A 16,737-nucleotide genomic window follows, 5' to 3' on the forward strand; every position below is an offset into this window, starting at 1 on the left:
TGACCATTTTAGAATTTTTTTTAATTAATGCACAGAAAGGGCTAAAAAGTGGAAACTTTTTGTTTTACTGCCATTTGAAGGAAACAGGACGGGTGCAGTCTGGATGCTCGCAGCTCTTCTAGTGCGATGCTACCCTTTAGATGTTCACGGAACGAATGAGAGATTCAGTCTTATGAAAGAACCAGAACTGTTCTAGGAACCAGGAATAAGTTTCCCGCTGCTGATGCAGTGTCTGCTTTGCAGGACGGAGGCTTTATGAAGAACATATTGCTCTTTTTATTCCCAGGTCTCTTTTCTGGCTTTACAAAAGTGCATTGCAAATTGTACAGGGGGCCGGAGGTGTGGTGGCCTAGGGCTCTGCAGTCCTGTTTGTCCTCTGATACTCTTCCAGCTCAGTTTTTCTCTTCATGGCTAGCTGCAGCTCCTGCTTGATTGCTTGAATCTGCTTCTCTAATTCAGTGAGCTCTTGGATCACTGAGGTCCTAGCAATATTCAGGGGATCTGCTTTCCCATTCGTTGTCAGGGGTGCTGGAGTCTCTCCCCTCAGTTGGGGTAGGGGTATGTCTTGGTGCTGTCTGAGGGTCACTTCGTTTTGCCCTTCCTCACCGCATATGTATTTCCTCCGGTGACAGTTGCCTGGGTTGGCAGTGTTCCACACCGCATGCTGGCTGTTACCTGTGTTGGACCTGCACAAAGAATCACTCTTTAAAATGAAACCATAACAGTTGCAGAAAGGGCTTTTCCCTGAGGCCTGCCCAGCATTCCCCGCCTGTGCAATATCCACCATTAAATACCTGAGCTGCATTTCAGACCTCACCGGCATTTCGATTTATTTCCCCAAAAATGGCTTTACAGAAGGGCCGTGACTCCAAAAAGCTCAGCTGACCTGATTAACCTTTTTTTGATTAACCTTCTGGCCGGCACAAATCATTTTGGCTGATGAGGAAAAATCTGAACATGCAGGAATTTATATAGCACTTTGCATCTTCAAAGGGCTTAAAAACAATGACTGATTAATCTTCCCCCGGCCACAGTGAAGGAGGTAAATACCATCATGTCCCATTTACAGACACCATTTTACAGATGATGAAGAGGTTCATTTGCCCAAGGCCATAGCGAATGTCAGAGCAATGTCTAGATCTCCAGAAGTCCTGGTGCCCATGCCCCTTCTCAGATCACTAAACCATGTACCATGCCTCTTCGGTGAACTTGAGTTGCTAAGTAGACAAATAAGGAACTTCTAATATGTGGCTCCCACTGGCAGAGAAATTTGCAGTGGCACTGCATCCTAGATGCTCCCACAGGGTGTCTCAAATGATCAGACGAAGCCAATCTGCCAGACCCCCTAACTGCTTGGAAACCACTGTGGCCCAGCTACTAGAGAACTTCAGTGATTCAGTCTTGAAGTTTTCCATGCTACCAAAGATGCCTGCTGTGAGAAAGACACTGACTTATTTAGCAAATGAAATCTACCTGAGTACCCAAATGACTTGCTATAACAGGAGATGTGGAAGGGTGAATCATTCTTATTAGGGATGGACCCAAACTGAAACCCAGGGTCCCCCAAATCCCCAAACACTGGGAGTTTCTTTATCCAAATCCAGATCTGGATCTGACTTTTGCAGCTGGCTCCTAATTCTGATAACGGACTGAACCAAACCCCTGCATCTGAACACTCCTGGCCGTTGAGACATTAGAAATTTGGAGCCAGATTGCAATTTGGTGATTTGGGATTATCTTCAGTCTCAATAAAACCAGAGCCAGTGAAAATCAGGAACATGAAAAAGCGGAGTATGTCACACTGATCTCGTATGGGATCAAAGCTGAGGAGGGCTGACGGGGATTGTCTAACTAGCCTGCTTTTAAAAGGAAAACTGTCTATGGATCTGATATATCAGCTTGAGTGAAAAGTTAAAAGCATTTTGTAAGTTTCTTTTCTTTCCTTCTTTCAGTTCATTGAAACATGCTCAGCCCAATGCTCTAGGTGTACATACAAACATTTTACCAACTGCAATGTGACAAAGAGACTGAGTGCAAAAACCTTCGCAAATCCCACTCCTGCCACCGTCAGCCAGCCATTCCTCCCTCTGCCAGGAAAAGCCAAGAAGAACAGAGTGAGCTGCATGTGGTGTAACAGGGAATAAATGGGAAATGGACCTATTGTGGCAGACATCTCACTGATGGCATTCCGCCTCCAGTACATTCACCGTCCAATCAGGAACTGTTCGCTGGGAGCTTCACTTTCCCTCCACTGGTGCAGTATTGGACGGGAAAAGAAGTGGTCCCAACCCATTTCAGGCTTTAAACCACAGCATGACTCCATCACTTTCGATCACACCCAGAAATCAATGGGCAGCTGGTTGGTGCAGGTTATGGCGCACTCCTTCTCAGGAACACCCCAGATGAAGCAGGTAGCCGTGTCCTGCATTCTGGGTGTATTTAGGAATAGCACTCATGAGTGACTGCCTCTATCTTTCCCGCCTCTTACAACCCAACACAAAAAGAGCCTTCAGAGGGCTCGCCGGGTGCTGCTCGTGGTGGCGGGGAGTGTGAAGAGGGGACGGAGGCAGGCGCCGGTCATGGGCTCACCCATTTAGAGTTGGAAGTAAGCGGGCGCTGTGCTCGAGGCAGGTGTAAATGGAACCCCTTGCAGGCAGAGTGTGAGAATGTGCAGGTCTGCAGGCACTGTGTTAAAAGAGCCTTTCTGAAAATGATTCCTGAAGAAGATATCATAGGACCCTCTCGAGGGAAATAACACAACACAAGTTTAATCCCATCGCTTTTCCCTTTCTGACCATTTGAAAGAGGACAGCCGCCTGGAGGAATAAGAGAGTGTTCTCATCTAATTAATTGGGGAGCTCAGCTCTGTCCCTTCCAATATTAGGACTCATTACAGCTGCGTTCCAGGTTATTGGGAGCCTTGAATTGAATTCACCAGGGTCCCGTCCACAGTGCAGTTAAAGGCTTGATTAAACACAAGTGTTTTTGAACAGGCTGGTTGCTAGTAGGGTTCTAATTAGAGATGGCAAAAGTGCCTTTATATAAAAAAACATCCTGTGGAAGAGTCAGGGCCTTGGTGGTGTGAGCAGCACGACGTTTATTTTGCACCAGTCGGCTTCGGAAAGCAGCTCGTGCCTCTGAAAGTTGTGCGTTTGGATTGATGAAACTGTCTTGGGGTCAAACTGGGCTTGTTATGGGGAGGAGACAGAGGAAGAGTGTGGCCAGTAGAGAGAGAGACTGGCTGGCTCTTCCAAGGGAGTCAGGCAACCTTGCCTGGGGTGGATAGAGTGGTAGATACGCTGGAGGGTAGGGATCGGATACAGAGGGACCTAGACAAATTAGAGGATTGGGCCAAAAGAAACCTGATGAGGTTCAACAAGGACAAGTGCAGAGTCCTGCACTTAGGATGGAAGAATCCCATGCACTGCTACAGACTAGGGACCGAGTGGCTAGGCAGCAGTTCTGCAGAAAAGGACCTAGGGGTTAGAGTGGACGAGAAGCTGGATATGAGTCAACAGTGCGCCCTTGTTGCCAAGAAGGCTAATAGCATTTTGGGCTGTATAAGTTGGGGCATTGCCAGCAGATCGAGGGACGTGATCGTTTCCCCTCTATTCGATATTGGTGAGGCCTCATCTGGAGTATTGTGTCCCGTTTTGGGCCCCACACCACAAGAAGGATGTGGAAAAATTGGAAAGAGTCCAGCGGAGGGCAAGAAAAATGATTAGGGGGCTGGAGCACATGAGTTATGAGGAGAGGCTGAGGGAAGTGAGATTGTTTAGTCTGCAGAAAAGAAGAATGAGGGGGGATTTGATAGCTACATTCAACTACCTGAAAGGGGGTTCCAAAGAGGATGGATCTAGACTGTTCTCAGTGGTAGCAGATGACAGAACAAAGAGCAATGGTCTCAAGTTGCAGTGGGGGAGGTTTAGGTTGGATATTAGGAAAAACTTTTTCACTAGGAGGGTGGTGAAGCACTGGAATGGGTTACCTAAGGAGGTGGTGGAATCTCCTTCCTTAGAGGTTTTTAAGGTCAGGCTTGACAAAGCCCTGGCTGGGATGATTTAGCTGGGAATTGGTCCTACTTTGAGCAGGGGGTAGGACTAGATGACCTCCTGAGGTCCCTTCCAACCCTGATGTTCTATGATTCTATGATCAGGTAGCCCTGTAGCTGATCCTGATCAGAAGGCTGCAGTCAATTATCAGACCGCCCCGAGAAGGAGTTGAGTGATTTCTGTAAAGGACGGGGAGAGTTTTGCTGGGAAGGAAAGTACAGCAGGAGAGGAGACAGCTCCTGTAGTAGACCCTGGAGAGAGTCAGACCCCAGGTAGAAAGTCTGCAGGTACCCTGGGAATACGGATCCAGCCTGTGGAGTCCCAGAGTCGGGGAAGGACTCCAGGGAGGAAGCCCTGAAGCTGAGCCACTTGGGCAGGAGCTGGGCCTCCAAGGAGAAAGTCTGGAGGGTTATTGCTGTACGAGAGGGAAGGGTAACCCAGGAAAAGGGAAGGACCTTTTTGTTCTGTGTTTTCTTTGGGATTATTATCAGTTTGTTATTAGTGGCCTGCCTGCCTGGGGGTGCTGAGGAGGCCAGATGTGGGGTGTTGTGGAGGCTGACCCTCTCTCATCTGTCAATCAACCAAGAATTTTTTCTTGGTGTCATTTCTGTGGCACCAAAATTTAACAAAACCCATGGGTAAGTGCTTTGATCGTGGCCACAGAGAGGATCTTTCCCGGATGCTACTCATGGAGATTTTTGCTGTAAGTGGGCAGGGTGCTATCTTGACATCTCTCTGCATCTGTACTCCTCTGTAGAGAAGGAATGCTGCTATCTAGAAGTATTTTCTAGCAGTACCACATCAAAAAGATGGTATTGTTATGACCGGTGTCACTAGGTGGTGCTGTTGCATGACGGATATGTCTATACCACAAATGAAGGTGTGACTGTAACAGGTAGCCATATCCTTGCTAGCTTGAATTGAGCTAGGTGGGCTAAAAAAAACAGTAGTGAAGAAATGGTGGCAGGGGATAGTCCCATCATTATGAGCCCACTGAGGACTTTAGGTTGCTGCCCATGGCAGGGTCTGTGTGTTAAATCTTCACTACTCTTGTTCGCTAGATTAAAGCTAGCGCATGTATGCCTGCCCATGCTACAATCACACCTTCGTTTGTGGTGTAGATGTACCATCATCTTTCAAATTCTTTTTCTTAGTGTGTGAGCAAGTGTTTAGTCTTAGGAAGATGTGCTGTTGTATTGTCTTTGATTATGCAATGTTCTTTGTAGAAACAGCTTCTGGAGACATGCAGCTGTGAAACAGGAGGGGAGTTTGCTCTCTGAGTTGGTCTCTAATTAGAGTCAATGCCTGAGGTGGAGTTGCTCCCTGTGACCTGGGCTGAGCTGAGATTCCTGGGAGAAGGGATTGCCCTGTATGCTATTTGACCATTTTAGGACTAGAACAAGTTACACTTAAGGTATGCTTAGCTTCACAGCTGGCAATGAGCATGGGGGCTGGTATTTGGGTTTTGGATTTATGACTGCAGTGTGGATAAAAAATACTAGGGAATCTATGTAGCTCTATATTAAACTAATAAATATCCATTTTCCGCTTCTCTTTGGGCATCTAAAGAACTTCAGCCTGTAACAATATTGTTAGCTAATAGTCAAAGTACCATTTTTCTCTCTTGATTTATCTTTATCTCTGGGAGACATTTAAGTTCATGGTCCGATATCCAGTTCCAACAGATCTAGTTTCAAAATAAGCCCTTTAAATAAAAAAAAAAAAAAAAAAACACGCACAACTTACCTCTTTTCTACTCTTTTTGTCTTGGGTTGGTGTTTGTCCTCAGTGAATGAACTGTTTAACGCGCGATGCAATCTCTAGAAGAAGTGAAACAGGGGAGTAATTAAACACAAGAAAAAAGAGCCCCCACCTCTGGGGGCAGGCAAACGACTGTCTTTGTGTGGATTCCACCTGAATGTAGCTTCTTATTTTGCACATTCCGGGATACAAACCCAATGCCCAGCTCCTATTCATTGTCATAAAGGTCTCCTATTTCTGGAGCAAGAGGTGTTGATTTCCTGATGTACACTTTTTTTAAAGACTGTCTACCAGAAAGTAATGTATCCATTAGATAAGATACCCCAAGGCAGAAAGATAAATATATTTCCCCCACTTTATTACAAGCACTGTGTCAAAGGAGGCGAACCCACATTTTTATAGATACATAGAAAGCTTGGGAATCAATATACTGATAAACAAGATGTTACTTAGAATTCATGCTAGTTTGTAGCATATTAAAATTCAAACTGTCCCAAAGCTCAACGGGTTTTGGTTCAGGCTTTTTACACAAATGAGTTGTGTGTCTTTAAGAAAACAAACACACACTGAAGAACAACAACCCTCCCCCCCTCTCTCTTTTCATATTCTTGTATTTACAGATAAACGGTTGTCTTCGCTGAATTTGGACCTTCCAACAATGACTCAGTCCTCAGACAACCAAACGAGGTCTTCCTCAAAATGCTTTCACCTGACTAGTGCTGTGTAAGATACAAAGGTCCACAGCCATTCTCCTTTATAACTTGCTCTGTGCTACTGACAGAATTCAACTTGTTGCTGGAGTCAGTTCACTCTAGGAGAGATCCTCAGTTGGTGTAAGATGACGTAGCTCAGTTAAGGTCAATGATAGTGCCTGGTGATACATCAGCTGAGGACCTGATAGAATGGACAGAGGCAATCTCTACGTTCTAGCAAACGCTGCCTTCGCTCAATCGTATACAGAAATACAGCCCAGGAGTTTCCAGGATGGCTCCTATGATCACCTCTAGAATGTGGTAGGGCTAGAGATGCCATCTTCCTCTGGCATATGGAAAAATAAGATACAAACATTCATGGGGGAAAGAAGGGGGGAAAATACCACAAGACTGACCCTGCTCACCTTGGGAAAGGCAGTCTCACAATGCAGCTAGCACAGAAAGCCGACTGTGCAGTGTTTGGGTTATAAAACAGCAGCGATTGAGAAGCAAAAAGAAGGGGGGGGGTGTTTCAGTTTACAATATGTACTTTGTAATTGCGAATATTTCAAGTCCCCTCTGATGCTTCTCTTTTCAATGTTAAATAATCTTGATCTCAAACTCTCATATGTAGTCCCTAGCATCCTTCTAACTCTAACCATCATTGACCTTCTCTGGACCTCTTCTGTGACTTCCTGACAGTGGCAGGACCAAATTAAACACCAACTCCAGATAAAATTGTACCATTATTCCATATCTACTGGTAGTGTTGTTGTATAATTTCCTACATTGTTTTCTATCCCATTTTTAGTCCAAACATGCTGGCCTAGATTCTTATTTGTACTAAGGCCTCTTTATACTACTAAGGGGCCTTAATGTAAATGAAAATAAGGTCTCCCATTTTCAGTGCTGCTGTATATTGAGCAGCGTATGTGGAAGTCTGGACTTCTCTTGCCAATGTGCATCACCATCATCACTCCTCTGAGCTACCTAGCCCGCTTGGAGGCTACTTTGAAAACTTTGCCTGCGGGGCCATCCCAGTGTCTACTTCCTCCCCCTCATCATTAGAGAGTGATTGACTGGTCTGAGAAATAACATTGATAATCTTTAATTGGTTCCCCTTGATACTCAATAACAGAAGGGGTGCTAGAGACACTGGACCTGCTCCGACCGAAGTCATTGGTAAAATTTGCACCAACGTCAATTGCAACAGGTTCTGTTAGAAGAGCAAAGCTACTAATAATAATCTAGGCCAGAGTCAATGCCCATTGAAACCAACGGTAGAATTTCCATTGACTTCAGTGGCCTTGGATCAGGCTTTTACTGAACAGCTCTGGAAACATTTGATGGAATTACCAGCAAGCCTCTCGAATACGTACCTGGCTTGTATGGAGCCAGTATTTCAGCTTGGATTTCTTTTTGATTCGTGGTAGGACCAGTCTGTGTACTACATGTTCTCCAATGGTGGTGAGAATGGATAAGACAAATCCAACGCATAACATCACAAAGAGTCCGGAGAAGTGGTTAATGCCCATTTGCAGTGTCTGTGCAAAATAAAAATAAAATGCCCTCTTGGTGTACTTTAATATACATAGTACACGTTGCATTTTCAAATGCGTAAATATCCTCTCAGTGAGCATGCATTAGCCAAATCATAATAGGTGGATAATGGACTGATTCTCATTCATACTAAGGCCCCTTTATACCACCCTGGCTGCCTTAAGGTTCTTTGCACTGTCAGGGTGGTGAAGAGGGACCTTGATGTAAATGTGAATCTGCGCCACTGATGTTTTTTCCTGGGAAAATTAGATTAGTGGCACATATGAGAATCCTATACCAGTGGTAGCTATGCTATAATCTGGAAATACTAGCACTGCTTGGCCGAACATCATCCAAGGATCAAGGACCAAGGCTTTAGTCAGCAGAGAGTCAAGAGTGATCGTTAGTGGTTGTTTTTGGTTTTTAAAGGCAATGGTAATGATTTTCTAAGCGCAAAACAGGGAAGTAATCAAGGAGAAACTGCAAGTAGATGTCATATTCATGGCAGCCTCAACTCCCTTAATTAACTAAAAAGAAGAACAGGAGTACTTGTGGCACCTTAGAGACTAACAAATTTATTAGAGCATAAGCTTTCGTGGACTACAGCCCACTTCTTCGGATGCAACTAAGCTGCATATCCATCCTCATTTCATAGGCATGAAAGTTGACTGCAGTTAAGGAAAAGAGGAACAATTTTCTCCCCCACCCTGTAGTTTATAGGAAGTGGGTAGAATTCGTTTTAGTTTGTGAGCCCTCTAGTGGTGCTTGCTGTGTTCTAAGTTTTCGAAATCAAGGGGTGTGTGTGTGGGTGTGTGTGTGTGTGTAGTGGGGAAGGGGGCTAGACCTTGCATGTTGTGTATATTCAGTATTACTTAGTCACGTCTATATACGTGGTTATTTGAACCACATGGGGCCAATGCGGTTCCTTCATGTTATAGTCTTTGGTGTGATAGGGAATATTATGTCTGTTCTTTAATCATTGCCCCCAAACCAGCTAAGGAATATTGCCAAGAATAAAAATCAGTGCCCATCCATTAAAAAGAGATTCCCTATGGCTGTAAACAGAAGAACAGAATATACAGGTTAGCTAACTCTGGATTTCCAATAGAGAGGTAGGACTGTGTGTCTTTAATTCACACACTTTGGGGGATATTATATAACCCTGGAGTGTTAGGCCCTGTCTATGCTGGGGTGTTTTGCATTGCTATAACTAGATCCAAGTGCAAATTTCACTTGTCTGGACAAGTCCCTAGATTAATCTTTGGATACATTCTTGGGGTTTCTTTTAGGGTTACAATGACATTTCCAAAACAGTAGTGGATTAGTGCCAAATCCACTGATGCTTAGTGCTGGAGGGTGTCCCTATGCATTTTGTTTCAGGAGATTTGTAGTGGAGTCTTTCCTTTTTCAGTGTTTTGAAGCACAATGATACAAGGTCAGAAGTGCCTCAAATAGGCAATAAATCCTAAGCAAGTCACCCTGCTGGATTGGAGCATTTTGCAAATGCGGAGCTTCATTGCCACACAAGTATGTGACCAGTGCTATCCAGCATTGGGATGATCCATGTATTTGGGGTTCTCTGCTGAAAGCTACCTACTTACTCAACGTGCCGCTGGGCAGAATTTCTAGGAACAATGTGACTCTACTGATGAATCAGCGGTTCCAGGTGCTATAACAGGGAGTAGAAACGATTCTTCTAAAGAAAATAATTGCAAAACAGGAAGGATCATGAAAAACTTAGCAGCATCTTTGGGAGTAGCTAAAAGGCCGTAAGCTAAAAGCTTCACCATCATGGATGCTACCCCTACTCTCTCCTGGGATCCCCGGTCTTTGTCATCATGATCCTGAGAGATGTCTTAACCAGGCCAGAGAGAGGGACCCAGATGACCTTGCCATCTCTACTGGCTCCAGTTGAACCACAAACCCAACCTGGGATGAAATGGGATTGGACTTTAACAACAGATCCAGACCATCTCAATTACCTGTTCTCTTTTTCCCCCTCTTTGAGAATCATAGAATATCAGAGTTGGAAGGGACCTCAAGAGGTCATCTAGTCCAACCCCCTGCTCAAAGCAGGACCAATTCCCAGCTAAATCATCCAAACCAGGGCTTTGTCAAGCCGGGCCTTAAAAACCTCCAAGGAAGGAGACTCCACCACCTCCCTAGGTAACGCATTCCAGTGTTTCACCACCCGCCTAGTGAAATAGTTTTTCCTGATATCCAACCTGGACCTCCCACACTGCAACTTGAGACCATTGCTCCTTGTTCTGTCATCTGCCACCACTGAGAACAGCCGAGCTCCATCCACTTTGGAACCCCCCTTCAGGTAGTTGAAGGCTGCTATCAAATCCCCCCTCATTCTTCTCTTCTGGAGACTAAACAATCCCAGTTCCCTCAGCCTCTCCTCATAAGTCATGTGCTCCAGACCCCTAATCATTTTTGTTGCCCTCCGCTGGACTCTTTCCAATTTTTCCACATCCTTCTTGTAGTGTGGGGCCCAAAACTGGACACAATATTCCAGATGAGGCCTCACCAATGTCGAATAGAGGGGAACGATCACGTTCCTCGATCTGCTGGCAATGCCCCTACTTATACAGCCCAAAATGCCGTTAGCCTTCTTGGCAACAAGAGCACACTGTTGACTCATATCCAGCTTCTCGTCCACTGTGACCCCTACGTCCTTTTCTGCAGAACTGCTACCTAGCCATTCGGTCCCTAGTCTGTAGCAGTGCATGGGATTCTTCCGTCCTAAGTGCAGGACTCTGCACTTGTCCTTGTTGAACCTCATCAGGTTTTTTTCGGCCCAATCCTCTAATTTGTCTAGGTCAGTGATTGTTTTGCTTCAAACATTCTGAAGAAACTAATGTATTGAAGATTCATATAAGTCCTAAATCAATTTTATACAATATATAAAATGGTCTTCAGAACACAACAATGTGCATTCAACAGTGTCTAGACACAGAGGATTTTATGCCAACATATCAGCGATTACAATCTTTGAATTGGATTTATGGTTTCGTGTATCACATGGCAGTGTGAAACTTATCAAAGAAAAATGTCCCCCAACAAGGGGACATTCCTTCTGAAAAAAAATCAACCAAACAAACTCCACCTCAAGGGAAAGGGAATATGCCCCTTTTTGGAGGCCATATGCGAAGTGGTGTTGGTGTCCATGGCCAGTTATGAAGTGGTGCAGCAGCCTGTAGGCAGTAGAGATCCTTCAGTGGCTGATCCGCTGGCTTTGTGGCTGCTTTAGGCTGCCAAGCAGCCATGTCACACCTGAGAATCTGGGCCAGAATAATAAAACCCTGGCCATCAAAGACCAAAACTTGTGAATAAATCATAGTCCTAATAGCAACCGCCGCCAGACAACTGAATGGTCCAGAATGTTCATCCTTGCTCTTGTTCCATTGCAACACCCTTGAGACTGAGGTGCAGAAAAAATATACTGGTCGTGATCCACAGCTGGCCTAAATCAGTGTAGCTCCATTGTCTTCAATAGAACGTGATTGGCCAGACCCTCAGTAGTGCCAAATATTTTGTCAGCCCTACTGAACTCATTCGCAGCGTAGCTGGGTACAGGCAAAAGAAATCTCAGCAATGGTGTCTCCGATGTATTGTTATTTGTTGTTTATGGTTCTTTAAATTGGCCCAAACAAGACATCTTTCTCTATTAGCCCATGAAATGCCAAAGCCAGCATGAAAAATACTTCATCTGGCGATAAAAAGAAGATAAACACAATGAAGCAGCCACCCATCAAAGGCCACACTTTAGAGATAAATTTTAGGAATAAGTTAAACAGGACAAGTAGGAGCGGGAGAAAATAATTACCACACCTTGGCTTGGAGAGTATGAAATGATTCAACACAATAACAGGCGTATGAACTATTATAAATTGCTAATTTTCTTAGTGGTTTATACTGCACAACACATAAATCAAGACAACAGAGATACAGTGCATCGTATTATACTTTGTGGTCTCATTTTACATCACCACATAGCAGAACGCCAAGCTTCACTGCTCACTATGTATAATGCCAAGTATCAGAGAGGCAGCCGTGTTAGTCTGGATCTATAAAAAGCTACAAAGAGTCCTGTGGCACCTTATAGACTAACAGTTGTATTGGAGCATAAGCTTTCGTGGGTGAATGCCCACTTCGCATGTATTCACCCACAAAAACTTATGCTCCAATACATCTGTTAGTCTGTAAGGTGCCACAGGACTTTTTGTGTATCATGCATACATGTTCAGCTCTATTTTCAGACAGAACAGACAGAATTGAATAAAACTGGTTTTTTTAGATCACAGCTCTCTTCTGAGCAGGATTGAAATGTACAACTGTGTGTCATAGGTCCTATACTGCCAGCAGAAATTCCCATATTTTTATTTGTATAATGTTTGTATTGCAGTAGCACCTAGAAGCCACAGATCTAGACCAGGACCCAAGGTGCTAGGTACTGTACATCCACAGAACAAAAAGCCAGTCTCTGCCTCAAAGAGTTTACAACCCAAGTTCAAGTGGTAGTAGCTGTGTTTTGGGAGCAAGAGGTTCTGAAATCTATCCCTGCTGTGGCTATGAAGTTCTGAGCAACCATAGTGGGCACTCAAGTGACAACTCTGCCCAAAAGATGGCCATGGAGTTATGATGCTTTTCATTAGTCTCTCCAAACTGTTTGCTGCTAAGTAATGGGAAAAACTGCAGTTAGAAAGGTGTAGAAATGCAAGAATTAGGAAAGTCTGTATCCACCTATTTATACATCCTTAGAGAGAGGGAGACGTACTAATCCCTCCCCTGCAATTCCTTGCAAAATGATAACTTTTCTAGTTTTGTGTGTGCACATGTGCATTTTCCTTTTTAAAAGATGATGGTTTGTGTTTAATGGTTCTGTGCACTCAATGCCACAAGTCACACGTAAGCAGACAAAAATATCAGGGTCGTGAGGAGAGCTGAGAATCAGCAGCAGTCTAGATATTCCTTTAAGCTTTGCCTGGAAAATCAACAAGTCCTCTTACCTTCCTGCTAAAGGAAACCATGCTGGTGTCCTCCTCCCTCCTCTTGGCTGTATTAGATTTGATGTCTAATCTCAGTCTGCTATCAATGGGCCAACCTTGACTGTTTACAAACCTCATGAGTCTTCTTTGCAAGACTTCCCAGCAGCTTTATTACAGAGACAAGGTGGGTGAGGTGATATCTTCTACTGGACCAACTTCTGTTGGTGAGAGACACAAGCTTTTGAGTTTCCACAGAGCTTGTCTTCAGGTCACCTTGTGTCTCTAATATCCTGGGACCAACACGGCTACAACACTGTATACAGCAGCTTTATTGCATTCCATGATGATTTGCTGTTGAGGGCTAAACAGCAGCACTATTGATGTCTTTGTAATAACCATAAGTAATATCCTTTCTATAGCATCTTCCACCTCAGGACCTTAACGTGTTTGACAAGGATCAGTGGCTTAACTTTCACACCTCTGTGAGGTAGGAATCCTTATCCCCCACTTCAGAGGGGGTAAGCTGAGGCACACAGAGGTTAAAGGACACGCCTGTGGCTGCAGGAAGATAGCGGCAGAGAAGGCAGATCTCCTGAAGCCTAGTTCTGTGCTTAATCATTAAAGCATCCTTCCTTCACTTCCATGAGGCCTCCTGTGTGCTGGTTACTCTGTGTGCTCTTGGAAAGGATGTCGCATTAAAGTCACAAAATATATGTTTAGCCCCATTTATGTAGGTCCTCCTTAATTTGGCCTGGTCAAGAACAGTAGCCACAGCACTGAGATCCAGATCCTCAAAAGTACTGAGGTGTCCAATTGCCGTTTATTGCAATGGGAGTTAGGCACCTAAATGCCTTTAAGGATCTAGGCCTGAGACTCGAAGGGCCAGAGCTTCAGCTGGTACAAATCTGAGTAACTCCATTGAAGCCAGCCTGGCCTCAAGTATTTCCTTAGAGAAACAACTGTCTGTCTTGCTCTCAGTAGTTCAACATTGGTCTGGAAAAACATCCATGGACTTTGATAACAAATCTCTCTTCTTCCCAGCCAAATCCATAATCCAGTCCCTCTCAATAAGGGCGAAAGGAATGAGAACGAACACTCCATCAGCCCTTGCTTTGAAATCCAAGATCACGTCCTTAGCATCGCCTGCTGATGAATGAGGTGCAGCATCTTTGCCTGATTCATTAAGCAATGAGCTAAATGAGACCACTTGCTTTTTAGGAAAGGAAAGTCCTTGTTCAGTTTGAACAAGCTGCTTGAAATCCAAATCGGTCATCAATTTTCCAGTGTATTCTTTTAAGCTCTTCCTCGCTTTCCCAGTCAGCAGACTTAATACTCATATATGCAGAGCTGGGTGAATAATTTGATTCCCCCCCCCCCCCTTAGGTTGGCTGGCAATTAAAAAAAAAAATTGGTTCGGGTTGAATCAAACTGTTATGATCCAACTGCCTCCTTCGAGCAAAACATTATTGACTTAGAACAAAATCATTTCAGAGAAAACATATCTTAAAAGCAATAAATCAGAGTACACATATCTCTGGCCCTTTCTCNTGTGTTTTTCCCCACACACGGAGTAGCCATATACTTCCAGTCTGAACTACTTATCTTTCAGATTAAGGAAAACAAAAGAACACGAGTAAATGTTCCACCTTGGAACAGTGTGTATGTTTCCTCTGTATAGCTAGTTATACAGGCTGCAGGAACTTGGAGAAAAACAAACAACAACCATAGACTCATAGACTTTAAGGTCAGAAGGGACCATTATGATCATCTGGTCTGACCCCCTGCATGCTGCAGGCCATAAAACCGTCCCTACCCCTTCCCTGGACTCTGCTGTTGAAGTCCCCAATCCTGTTTTTAGTGACTTCAATTGGCAGAGACCCTCCTGCTAGAGATCCCTGCCCCATGCTGCGGAGGAAGGCGAAAAACCTCCAGAGGCTCAGCCAATCTGCCCTGGAGGAAAATTCCTTCCCGACCCCAAATATGGCGATCAGTAAGACCCCGAGCATATAGACAAGAGTCTCCAGCCTGACCCCTGTTAGCCATTATACTATTCACGTACCATTTCTTGGTTTTCCTTGACTACTATGTTTTACCATTAAACCATTCCCTCCATAAACTTATCTAACTTAATCTTAAAACCAGACAGGTCCGTCGCCCCCACCGTTTCCCTCGGAAGGCCGTTCCAATATTTCACCCCTCTGACGGTCAGAAACCTACGTCTAATTTCAAGCCTGAACTTCCCCACGGCCAGTTTATATCCATTCGTTCTCGTGTCCACATTAGTACTAAGCTGGAATAATTCTTCTCCCTCCCTTGTATTAATCCCTCTAATATATTTAAAGATAGCAATCATATCCCCCCTCAGCCTTCGCTTTGTCAGACTAAACAACCCAAGCTCCTCTAGTCTCCTTTCATACGACAGGTTTTCCATTCCTCTGATCATCCTAGTGGCCCTTCTCTGCACCCGTTCCAGTTTGAGTTCATCTTTGTAGCTTTTTATAGATCCAGCTGCCTCCTTCGAGCAAAATATTATTGACTTAGAACAAAAGCATTTCAGAGAAAACATATCTTAAAAGCAATAAATCAGAGTACACATATCTCTGGCCCTTTCTCAGGCTTACCATTCCCTGGATCTGGAAAAGCCTGGTTCTTTCTGACTCCTCCACAGAACCTGCCATGGTTTGTCTACACGGCAATGGAAGACCTGTGGCATGGCTGGCCCAGGTCAGATGACTTGGGATCACGGAGCTCAGGCTGCAAGGCGAAACATTGCAAGGAAGATGTGTGGGCTCGGGCTGGAGCCCAGGCTCTGAGACCTGGTGAGTGGGGTGGGTCTCGGGGCCTTGGCTGGAGCCCAGGCTCTCTGTCTACACTGCAATTTTTAGCCCCACAGCCCAAACCCTCCAAGCCTGAGTCAATTGACCTGGGCTCTGAGACTTGGTGCCGTGGGCTTTGTATTGTAGTGTAGATATAATCTCAGTGTCCGCCTGTTTTTCAGACAGCTGCTCACCATGGGAGTCCATGTATCTCCCCATAACCCTAACCTGAAGTGACCATCTCTCGAGATCCCAGGGGACAAGTTTCACTATTCAAACTTTGTCCTTCCTTCCACCTAGAGGGATGGTTTGGTGTCATTGACACCTGTCTAGGAATAGCAGGCCTGAGAGAACTAACTTACTGTACATGGGCCACCAAACAGACTGTAGAGAGAAATACCCTTCAATCACTCCTGAGCTTGAGTTGAACTGGTTTCCTAGAGAAGAAAGGCTCTAAAGCCCATTACTATGCTGTTGAGACATCCGCACCCCTTCTTCAATGGCACATGCAATAATTACTCCATGTAAAAATACAGCCAGTGAAAACTTTGTCCAATAAACCAGGATGAGATTTTGGGTAATCAAATCGAGGTAAATTTAAGGAGGGAAATCAAGCCCAGCATTCAATTAAACAAACAAGAGAGATCCTCCCAAGAAATTATTCAAATGGAAGGAAGCCATGCAACTAACAAGAGATTCACGCAGAGAAAACACTTGCTATCCAACCCCGAGTCCCTCAAATATCCTAGTCCTAAAAGAATGCCACAGGAAAGAGAGAGAACAAACCGAACTCTCAATGGAGTATAAACTAGCCCTTTGTCTGCAACAGGGCTTCTATTGTTGGTCCCACTGCTGAGTGGTATTGGTGGTTGCAATGGTGAGA

General features: G+C 44.6%; 1 protein-coding gene across 1 annotated transcript in view; it reads right to left on the bottom strand.

Annotated features, from left to right (window-relative positions):
• GRIN3A (glutamate ionotropic receptor NMDA type subunit 3A) overlaps positions 1 to 16,737 on the bottom strand; it is a 104,855-nt gene continuing 88,118 nt past the window's right edge. The window contains exons 7-9 of the mRNA XM_034774780.1: positions 7,885 to 8,049; positions 5,799 to 5,872; positions 1 to 686 (exon numbers count right to left, since the gene is read on the bottom strand). Coding sequence (XP_034630671.1) covers positions 350 to 686; positions 5,799 to 5,872; positions 7,885 to 8,049 — 576 coding nt within the window. The 3' untranslated portion in view covers positions 1 to 349. The remainder of the gene's footprint in view (positions 687 to 5,798; positions 5,873 to 7,884; positions 8,050 to 16,737) is intronic.

The sequence above is a fragment of the Trachemys scripta genome, chromosome 6, assembly GCF_013100865.1.
Source record: "Trachemys scripta elegans isolate TJP31775 chromosome 6, CAS_Tse_1.0, whole genome shotgun sequence".
NCBI lineage: Eukaryota > Metazoa > Chordata > Testudines > Emydidae > Trachemys > Trachemys scripta.